The 11370-nt window shown below is 42.2% G+C and overlaps 1 protein-coding gene across 1 annotated transcript in view; it reads left to right on the forward strand.

Annotated features, from left to right (window-relative positions):
- PPM1L (protein phosphatase, Mg2+/Mn2+ dependent 1L) overlaps positions 1 to 7332 on the forward strand; it is a 76740-nt gene extending 69408 nt beyond the window's left edge. Inside the window, exons 3-4 of the mRNA XM_011380752.2 lie at positions 2885 to 3046; positions 6209 to 7332. Of these exons, the coding sequence (XP_011379054.1) occupies positions 2885 to 3046; positions 6209 to 6555 (509 nt within the window). The 3' untranslated portion in view covers positions 6556 to 7332. The remainder of the gene's footprint in view (positions 1 to 2884; positions 3047 to 6208) is intronic.
- Positions 7333 to 11370: the final 4038 nt, after the last annotated feature.

Here is an 11370-nt window from a genome sequence, read left to right on the forward strand (position 1 = left end):
TAGTTTGTTCTGTGAAGTAAGATTAGATTATTAACTGTCTCTTATAATCCCAAGCTAAGACTACAAAGTACAAACAATAAATTGCTTACAGTAAAGCATCCTGGTTTATTGTCTTAACATGCTTGGGCCTCCAGCCAGGACGCAGGCAGGTTTCTATAGAAGGAAGTGGTGACATTTCAGTGATTCCAAACACTATCTCCAACTCTAATTCCACTGTCTGGGGCTCACCCATTTTGACCACGTCTAAGATTCTGCTGTTAACATAGACAGTCCCACTTTCTCAAAGTGGTATATTCCTGAAATTCAAGTTATGGGGTAGATCTCGTGCACTCATAAAAACAGTAGGATTGTGTTATTGACAAATGATGGCAGGCCATGAATCTTAAATATATCCAACACGTGAGTAAAGCAAAATAGCCAATACTCTAAATCTCTCATCAGTAAGTCACTTGTTGGACTTTAAGCCCCTGAATCAGGCTACTACAAAGAACAAAACATCCAACTTAAAGAGGGCTTAATCAGTAAAGACATTTACTGTCTCACAGAACAGTAATAGGATGATTCCAGGATGGTTCAGCAGTTCTGTGATGTCTCAGGGATGCAAGCTCTTTAGCCCTCTGCTCTCTCGTTCTTGTCACAGTGTGTTGACCCTGAATCATAGCCCCTCATAGTTGTAAGATGACTGCCACGGTTCTGGGAAACACATGAGCCAACATTAGGCCAAAGAAGCACATCATTTTCTGCACTGTGTCTCTTTTAGTGGGAAAGAGCCTTTCTCAGAAGCCCCAAGCAGATATCCTCTGAAGTCCTTGTCCGTGGAGCACCCAGTTCTCCCCATCTAGACCGCAGAACATTAAACCTTTCCCCCTCTCCCTTGTTTCCTTCATTCTCTATAATCGATCTATTCTGGTTGTATTCCTGTGTTTACCACATTAATTCAGATCCTCATTAACTCTACCTGTTCTCCTTGCTTCCAGTTTATCTCCTACGATGCCATTGAAATTATTTTTAAAATGGATCTTATCATGTCATTATCCTGCTTAAAACATTTCAATAGTTCTTAATGACATATACAATTAAATTTTAATTTTTTCCTAGCTATAAGAATGACCTCTCCCCTCTTTAAAAAAAAAAAAAATCCAAATAGTAGCCCGATACAGCTATCAACAGATAGAGAACTGCTGTGGCTGAAATACGGTTAGGAAAGCTCATCCAGGTGGATCCCTCTGCTTCCCTCACGTGGCGACCCCAAAGCCTTTTCCAGGATCCTCTGTAGTGCAGCAAATGGAAACACCTATAAGCAGTTGGTATGGACCTCAGGAGAGTCAACTAAGTTGACGGCAGAGACTTCAGTGGTAGTGGAAGCAAAAGCCAGGGACATGCTCTTTCAAAGTGTACAGAGTTGAGAAGGGAAGAGGGCCTTAGAGATAGACAGCTCCAAGAGTTGTATTGATATGATGCCCCTAGGCCATGTAATAGTCAGTGACATCATGTTTCTTTTTCACTTTTCAAACTCTATGAGCATGTCTTATCAGAGAATTTAGGCTCTGATTGTGTTAGACCATTTAACCCAATCAGATGCTTAAGGACAAAGTGAGGCTAGTTGAAGACCAAAATGCAGCTGATATCAAAAACTGAGAATAATTTTTTGTAATTTTATGAATTGTTCTTTTGTTTTACTCTTATAGTTTTTTTCAGGTAGAAGATTTGTGATTTGCTTCAATAATCTCTGAGTCTTTTTTTCTTTCACAAAGCTTTTTGTTTCAGAATTCCTGAGTTAACCAACATTTCATGTGCTTCCATTTCTGATGAGGGTCAAACAGGCTTAAGAATGGAATAGAACTATCATAACTGAATATGCTAATTATCCTCCTGCTCTTGATATCAACCTGTATTTATTCTGTATGTCTATTTAAGAATTCAGCCTTTTTTGGTGTTCTGTGAAGACTAAAGAGCTGTTTAGATGCAGTTTGTATTCTGCTATGGAACATGACCTAAGGGTCGTGCATTTCAGCAGGCTTTACATACACTGTCAGGAGGGAGGGAGGAGAAAAGGTAAGAGCTGGACAGAGGGCACCAGGCAGGTAAGGAGGGCAGCCTCCAACTAGACCAGACTGTCCAACTCTATTCGCTTTTATCCATCCTCATTCCAAGACCAGTTTGAGTAAAACTTGTCCTTTTGTGTCTCGTGTGGGCTTCAGCAAGCAGGTCTTCAGTGTTGCTTCCCTTTGACTCTAACCACCCCCACCCCTACCTCCTATCTACTGAGGCCTCGTTTCTGTCATTACAGTAGGTGTTTCTGCTTCCACCCTTATAGCCTTCCCCCATCACACCCTGGAGCTGACTTGTTTCTGACCACCAGTCTTTGCTGTCAGACTGTATAAGTGGCTCCCTCAAGGCTCCAGATGGATCCTAGATGCTCCGTGGGATCTGGCTGCTGGCATCTGTCATTTACTGGCTGTTCCAGGCCTTCCAGCTGAGGAGCCCTCTCTATCCCCATCCTCCGCACTTTCAACTGGGACTTCACAGAAACTGACGCCAATGAAAAGCAGAAAATATGTATCAATTGTCTGAAGCTTCAAACTGATTTTGATTCTCTTCTAATCCTTTTAAGTGTAATATGTGTTTAAATTAAGTGTAACATAGACGAAAAATGATAATGTTATCCTAGCCTATTTCAGTGACACTCTAACATGGTTAAGAAAATTGAGTGTCAGATTTCGTGTGTTGTTGAAATGAATAGCCCTTCCCAGAGTGGCTGGAGTCAGATTCTCACCCAGCAGGAGCAGTTTTAATGACTGACGAATCCAGTAACCACAGGAAGCAGCCTGACCTCCAAGCATTGCTGACCTCCTACACTGCCTCTCTCCCTTCTGTTTTTCAGGTACCACGTGTTTGATTGCTCTACTATCAGATAAAGACCTCACTGTGGCCAATGTGGGTGACTCGCGTGGGGTTCTATGTGACAAGGACGGGAACGCCATTCCTTTGTCTCATGATCACAAGCCTTACCAACTGAAGGAGAGAAAGAGGATAAAGAGAGCTGGTGAGCTTGTGAACGCCTCCGAACATGGGTGAGGGGGCTATCCTGGCACATAAGATGCTCCGTTACCAGCGATTAGTAAATTAGCATAGAGGCTGAGGTAGCTGAGACGGGGCTTTGTGCATCTCCTAACAAATAAATGGCTACAAATTTGCCCTTCTTCGTGGTCAAAGATTCCAAAAGGGCCAAAAAAGCCCTTTACTAGTTTAAAAGCTAATGAGATCTTTGGTCCCCTGCCTGCCATAACCCACATTCCTCCAGCCAAACTGCTAGCCATTTCCCAAATGAACCATGTTTCTGATACCTCTGTGCCTTCGGAAGTGCCATCCGCACTGTCGAGTGGGTGACAATTACTTGTCCTATAAGACTTAATTTAAGAGTGTCCTTTTGGAAGCCTTCCCTGTCACACTGTGCCATAGGCTCCCCTAGTCTGGGTTAGGTACCCCTTCAGTCTTTTCCCAATATTTTGTGTGGACCTCTTGGATCACCTTTCATAATGTATGCTCATACCAAGTTCTCTTATCTGTTTTGCCTTCTCAACTGAACTCTTTGAGGCAGAAACTTAGTCTGTTCATTTCTATCCTCCCAGCACCTAGTGCAGTGCCTGATATAAGTGAATAATTTGGAGGAGGGGGGGTGGTCCTTTTTTTCTTTTTTTCATTTTTCAACAACTAGGGGCTGGGAATATATACTTACATTCTGGAATTGGGATAGAGGTAGAGAATGTAGTAGACAGACATTAAGAAATAAAATAAATAAGTAAAAATGTAGTCTATTATAAGATGATAACTGCTATGGAAAGACATAAAGCAGGTAAGGGAAATGGGGAGTGTCAGGGGTGGTCATTGTAGGCCTCACGAAGGTGCCACTAGGACAAAGCCTCGAAGGAATATTATTAATCGGTGGTTATATTTTTATAATTTGATTTGGGAGGATTCTTTTCTACCTGCAGAAAGGGGGAATCCTTCCTTCCCCTCTGACAATGTGTAGGCTCTGCATAATATGCCAGGTGGCTGGCCCAGCTGCCAGGAGGGCACTCATGTACCCCGGGCCTCTGACCAGGATAGGCCCCTGCTGCCTAGGAGTAGTCTGCAGATTGACTCTCAATCTCTACAGGTCAGCTCTGCCCGGAACCTAATCAACATTTGAGTTTTCTCAGTAGGAAGCTGTACTGTTGAGTCAAAAAATGTTGAATTTTATTACACCATCCTGCTTCAGTAACTGATTGAGAGACAGAATAATTTTTAATGAAAGCTTTGGTCAGGTTTTCTGTTAATGAGATGGAACAATTTTACAGGAACATCTATCAAGCTTTAATGAACTGCAGGCCGTATGAGTGAAATATTCTGGCTTCCTTGTTTACAAAGACACCATCTCCCCAGGAGTCCGCTGTGAACCTGAACTTAAGATACAGTTAGCCTGCTCTTCTGTAAGCAGGCAAGGATGTGTTTACAATACACCTGGAAATGTCATCCTAGCATCCAGTGCTCTGTTCTGAAATGTCACTCGCATTTTATCTTCCCTCTTCTTTCATGCCATACCCACCACCTGCACCCTGCAGTGATTTTTTTTATAGCAGCAAATTTGGACACTGTATCAGAGGAGCTTAATCTAACCTGCTATGTCCAGGAGGTATTCTATAGCAAGGCTTAAGGAAAGATGATTGGTTTTATTATCTTGATGTGTGTTTTCTCTCACCTTAGGCTTTCTTTCAGGACATCTATCCCCACTCCTGCTTTGCATGGCAATTCACTGCAACCAGTCTGGGCCAAATACATGTTGGGCTTTCTATAGCCATTCCTGGTGCTGTTTCCAACAACAACAGTAATATCAGCTGCCATCTATCATGTGCTCACTCTGTGCTGGGAGTCAGGCCTAGTGATTTACACACACTTTCTCTTTCCTTGACTTATGAGACCAATTTATAACGTTATCTTCATTTTACAACCAAGAAAGTGGAGCCTCCAAGAGGCTTGTGTGCCCAAGGACACATAGTTAGCAAATGGTGAGACTTGAATTGAGACCCAGGATTGTCTGACTCCAGAGGCCATGCTCTTTTCCATGAGACGACACGTCCTGGAATGTTTTCATACATCCCTGTCTGTAGAAGTCTTACCCATCATTCACAGCCCAGCTTTAATGCTCACTCCTCCCTGATCATCACAACCTCTATCTGCCTACAGCACTTAGCAGGGACTAGTCTCTCCCTGAAAGAATACTGCTTTGTGTTTGTAGCTGTTAATATACATGGCTTTTCCTTCCTGCCAGCTCGTCTACTTCTTTAGAGAAAAGTCTGGATCTTGTATAACTTTATAGCCTGCAAATCACTTTGCATAAAGAATCTATTTAATAACTATCTGACAAACAATATGTGAAAGAACAAAGTCCTAACTACCTTAAAGAAAAATAATAATAGATAATACCGAGTGCATGTTATATTCAGGTACTGTGCTAAGTGGTTTATATGGAATAACTCCTTTATTTCTCACAATTCAATGGAATAGGTACTCTTAATGTCTCCATTTTGCAGCCAAAGAAACTGAGGAAACTTTTTGGATGAGAGTTTCTCATCCAAAGCTACACTTAGCTAGAAGCAATAGAGCCAGACATCAAATCCAAGCAGTCTGACCCGAGATCCCAGGCCTTGAAACACCATGCTAAAATACAAAGTTCTTTAATACCGATCCTGCTTGGGGTGTTGTTTTGAGCTCTACATAGGCACAGTCAAAAGCGGCCTCAAGTTAAATGATGGATCCCAGGGGTTGTTTCTGGTAGCCGTTCACCTGCCTTTCAGGACTCTTTTTCCACTCTCGTTGAATCCCCTAGGACTCCCTACTGTCTGTCAATCACTGAGCTTGTCAGGTGGTCGTTAAGTTAAAACTGATGCCCTCACCCATACGTGTCTCTTACCCTCAATATTCTTATTGATATTTTCTTGAATTGCTTTAAGATACCAAGCATGAGGGCAAGAGCATCTACTGATAGAGTGTCAAACCCCAAGCCGTGGACCAGGAGAGCCATTCCTTCCTGGCAGAGCCAGGGTAGGGCGAGGGGAACACATGCAATATGTCACATGCAATAGGTCAGCCTTTCGTACACATGCCCGACTGTACCAGGTGTGTGAGATATCAGCTGGTCGGGCTAATGGGCTCATTCTTTTTCCAGGTGGTTTCATCAGTTTCAACGGTTCCTGGAGGGTCCAGGGAATCCTGGCCATGTCTCGATCCCTGGGGGATTATCCACTGAAAAATCTCAACGTTGTCATCCCAGATCCAGATATCCTGACCTTTGACCTGGACAAGCTCCAGCCCGAGTTCATGATCTTGGCATCAGATGGCCTCTGGGATGCTTTCAGCAATGAAGAGGCTGTTCGATTCATCAAGGAGCGCTTGGATGAACCTCACTTTGGAGCCAAGAGCATAGTTTTACAGTCATTTTACAGAGGCTGCCCTGACAATATAACAGTCATGGTGGTGAAGTTCAGGAATAGCAGCAAAACAGAAGAGCAGTGAACCCTTCGGGGTGTCAGCTGCCTTAGACTAAAGAACTTTCTACCCACTGGTCTCTTTTAATGTAGTGAAAAGTACGGAAGTTACAGTTAGGATCATCCATCCCAGACATGGGATTCCCCCTCCCTGGCAGTCTTAGGTCTGTATTCAGTGATGATGAACAGAGGGTGCTCTTGGCCGATGAAGTGAGAGACTGGAATATGGTTTCTTCGTGTTTCCCAACTCTTTCATCCGACGTTCAAAAATATATAAATATATAGTTGTAGATTCACATGTATGAAGTGAATGGCATACGTGCCATATATTCTCCCTTTTAAGATTCTTTTCAAGATCACTTACAGGGCCCTTCAGGTATAAGACTTGGTGTCCTCTCTTTGGAGCAGTGAGCAGGACAGGCCTCCCAGAGCTGCAAGAGACGGGCCACAGCGTCGTCGCCTGTGAGTCAGGGCTCATGCGGCGGTGGCCTTTGCTGAGGACAGAGGTGTCCTGAGAATGCTTTGTCCTTCTGAGCCCAGGTTTTCTACTCAGCAGCAGCCCAGAAACAGATTTGGAATGGTTTATTATTCCATGGCTGCTCTCGGAGACTGAGGGAAGTGAGGACGATGAGAGCCGCCTGCGCAGCAGAAATACCCTTTATTCCTCGCTGCCTTCATGAGTTAAATAGACTTTGTGTACCACCTGACCAGTCTTCGTGCGTTAATCCTAATTGTGCATGACCTTAACCTTTTGCTTCCACCTTACCTTATGTAATAGGCAGCTGTTAAAGTTCACTACCAGACACCACGATTTTTTGTCTTATGTTACCAAAAAACCTATTAAGGGAAGTGAAAAAGGCAAATCACAATGCCATAATCCTTTTCATCTTTAAGGGTAGGTAGAGGAAAATAATGGCTGAGTAAGTCACAGTGCCCTTTGGGAAGTCTGTTGTTTGCATTGGGAAAGAAAGCTCACCAGCTTACGACCCTGAATTGAGCTCCAGCTGCCAGTTTTTGTGAGTTTTTTTCTCCTATCCTCATGACTTTCAAGTGTCTTTCAAGAAGTGTTCTGAGAGGCAGCAGCCTAGAACTGCGTGTGTGTTTCTTGAAACCCAGTACGGAGTTCCCAGCCGCATTTTGGAATTTGGTGGTGAACTACCGGGATGTGCTTCCCATGACAGTGGGAAAGCTGCGGCCTTTAACATTTGGTTGCAGATCCCCATCCACAGCGGGTAGCTTTCCCCAGGCGAACCATGCAATGGCAACAAAGCTAGTTGGGAATTCAAGTTCAAACCTGCATTGTTAAACGGCCAGAGTTATTTGGGAGCCAAGCTTGCTGCTCTCCGTTTCCTATCACCAGAGTCACACTTCCAATCTCAGTATTTTGTAAGTTCATTGACAGAAAGTGCCAGGTCATCCTGTTTGCCTGATTGAGGTGGCTCAAACAGCCAAACAAGAATTTTCGTTGTGTTCTCACCCCTCTGTGGCTGAAATGCCAGGGCATCCACCAGGTTATGTTCTTTCCGAGTGGGCGCTTGTAGTTACAGCTTCTCGAAAGCCCCAGTCACTAGCCACCTCCTCCACTGCCTTTCTTCAGCTGCGGAGCTTTCCAGAAGCAGCTCCAGGAGAGAACTGGGGAAGATAAAAAGATTCCCCTGTGGCTACCGAGGACTGCAGTCTGCTCCCACTTCTCCAAGCACTTACCTTTCTGTGACTGCAATGAGAATTAATAATGGTGTCCCGAGGATTTGCTTACTTTGGTAAACTGTACCATAGAATTTCTAACATTAGAATTAGAATCTTGGTTACTTATTTATTTTTAGCCGTAGAATGTTGTAGTACAAAATATCTAGCACCATTTTAGATTGAGGTATTTACCTGTTGAGAGACACCGAACATTCGGATGAGAGTATTAGGGGTGGGAGTCGGGAGGGGGATGTGGGAAACGTGCTGTTTGTGGTCAGTGATGGAATGCTCAGGCCAGGTGACTTGAGTTTGCCTGGAGATTTAGGATATTCTAATTCTTGACAGTTACCAAAGCCCACAATCTAACCGAAGTTAAGGAATAAGCAATTTCAGCATTTTATGGTACACGGTCAATTTTTCTTTTTTTCTTTTTAACTTAACCCCCAAATTCATAATAATAAGGAAAAGACATTTTAAAATTCCATGATCATTGTTTTTGTCTAAAATGAAAATAGGTAATGTTTTGCTGAAGATGAAAAAGAACAGCTATTAAATTAGTCAATGAGTGTTTATTTGCCCTGCAAAAGAGTAGATGGCGCTGGGTGCTGCAGTTCATGACTTCCTCTCTACTGAGGTTCACAAGGCATCTTCTGAGTTTTGCTTTGTAGAATTAATTCATTTCTGAATTAATTAATTCATTTCTGAATTTCTTTAACCAAGTAATTTGTGTATTTCCTATTCCCTTCTGCCTCTTTTCCTCCCACTTTGGCTTGTAGATTTTTAAAAAGATAGACGTTCTAGGCAAAATAGTAGCAGCTTGAGTAATACTTGTGCCTAAAATCAGAGTACTTTGCTCTGCCCCACTGTCCTGGAGTTTCTCTCCAGACCAACCCTCCCCCAGCTGTCGGGGGTCTCCAGACATCACCCCTTTAGGTGCCCTGTAGCTCATGGCTGCTCTCATTTTCCAGGGACAAGGAAGGTTGAATCTAGCCATTAGGGAAATTGATTTGAGAAGTTTGCATGTGAAGCTTCCCTAAACGGCACTGCCAAAGCTTTGAAATTGTCACCCGAGGCTGCCCAGACTCCCTAGCCTGAGTTCTCATTGCCAATAGCCCCCATGGTGCCAAATTTGGAATGGTTTTACAGTCTATTAGAAATAAATCTGGGAACGAATGATCCTGTACTTACGAGCCCCTTGCAAGATGCCAAGCCCAGGGCCTCGTTAATGTGTGGCTCTGCTAGTCCACTGGCAATCTGTACCCTTAAAATGGGTGGAGATTTGGGTTGGGGGTAGAAGGCCAGGAATTATTTTTTAATTCATTGTATTTGCAGTTCTCAAGTCAAAGGAATAAACAATACTTACATAGAAAATTCTAAAGCTAGTTCCCAAGACCTGCATTTATTTTATGTGACCGGTTAGCCCGAGGCACTTAATTCTGAAGTTGCTGTTCTAATACACATATGTACACATTACTGGTAACCAGTGGCTACATTCTATTCCTGCCTTTGAGAGAAGGTATTGGCCTCTTGAATCTTGTCTAATAAGAGTATTACAGAGAATGTTTTACAGAGTGAAGGAGCATGTGCAATCCGGATAATTTAAAACAGACCTTATTTCATAAACCTTTAATGATTTCAGCACTCATACATTTTGTGCAAACAGGATTGCATGAGAGTGATGACATCATCGTTTCAATCCTATCTGAAGTAATTCTAGGAAATTGGTTACACCGTTGAATTGGATCACTGGGATATCTGGCAATTCATGAGGGATTCACAATGGCAGTGATCACGCCTTTCTTTGACAGGTATACCTTGACTTCCTGATTTTTTCCCCCGAGTTGTTGCCTGATCAAACTCTCTTGCAGCTGTGTCAATGAAGAAGATTTAGAAAGGGCAACATGTCACTGTACCTTTGAAAGTATAGGAGTATATACTCCGGATAAAGCACTATTTTCCCAATTGCAGAAAAATATTTCCTCCTTTTGACCATCATTAGACCGATATTCCCTTACTATTCCCCCTTACTATTCCCTTACTATTCCCCCCCCAAATTGCCTTAACTCATCACACCAGCATTCCTGACCCAGAAATGACATGACTGTTAGATACCACGCTGACGCCTATTTAACTGCCTCTAGGTGAAATCGTCGATATCGAAACTTTTGAGCTAGTTAGCTGCACACTACAGGAGTAATAGAGTCACAGTGTTCCCCAAAGCGTGTTTCACAGAACACAGGTTCCAAAGATACTCTCCAAATACAGTGTTGTAGGGTCAAACGGCAAAGTTTCTAATTTAAATGCTTTGTAGGGGAGAAGAAACATACTACAGATGTAATTTCAGTTAGCTCAGTGTTTTCCAGGTTAATTTGATTACAGAAACTTTTTTGAATAACAGCTAGTAACATTCTAAGGAGCACATGTTCCACAGGACCCACTGGAAAATTCTGGTAAAAAGAAATATTACTGTCTTCTCATTCATTATAACTCTGTAGTAGCAGTACAATTTGCAATTTAGAAGCACTAATCCATTCGAGTAAGAGGCTGATCCATTAATAAGAACAGTGTTAAGTAGTATCATTTAATCTGATCATCAGCAACCCCAGAAGCCTAACAATAGCAGAAGCCTAACAATCCTGTTTGAAGCTCTAACCATTGCCCCTCCCTTCTTTTATGTGAATAATAAGTATGAGCTATGCCATACCTAGAGATTTCTCAAGTTCATTCCAAGAACTTTCAGTTGCTTTTTTGAATTTATCTTTGCCTTCAGGATTAAATCAAAATATTTTTATTTTTCATCACTGTCAGAGCAAAAACAAAATATATCAAAAATAATCAAAAATGGGGGAAAAGTTATATTTGATTTTAATTCATTTAAAATTTTTTAACTAGATTTTTTAAATTATGTATCCATTGTATAATAATGCAAATGTAAACTATTAACGCATTCAATGAAATAATTTGAAATCAATCATTTCAAATTATTGGTTCTAAAATATTTGTCCCATGTTGTCCCGCTTTTCACATTTTATATACAGAATTAAGTATGGCAAGTTATCTCTTGCCTAAAATGTCAGACTTGATTATAGATCCATAATTGTCAATCTCAACCTGGTCAATGAGTTTGGGAGACTCTGAGAGATAATCCCAAAATAAC

This window comes from Pteropus vampyrus, unplaced genomic scaffold, assembly GCF_000151845.1.
Source record: "Pteropus vampyrus isolate Shadow unplaced genomic scaffold, Pvam_2.0 Scaffold12, whole genome shotgun sequence".
NCBI lineage: Eukaryota > Metazoa > Chordata > Mammalia > Chiroptera > Pteropodidae > Pteropus > Pteropus vampyrus.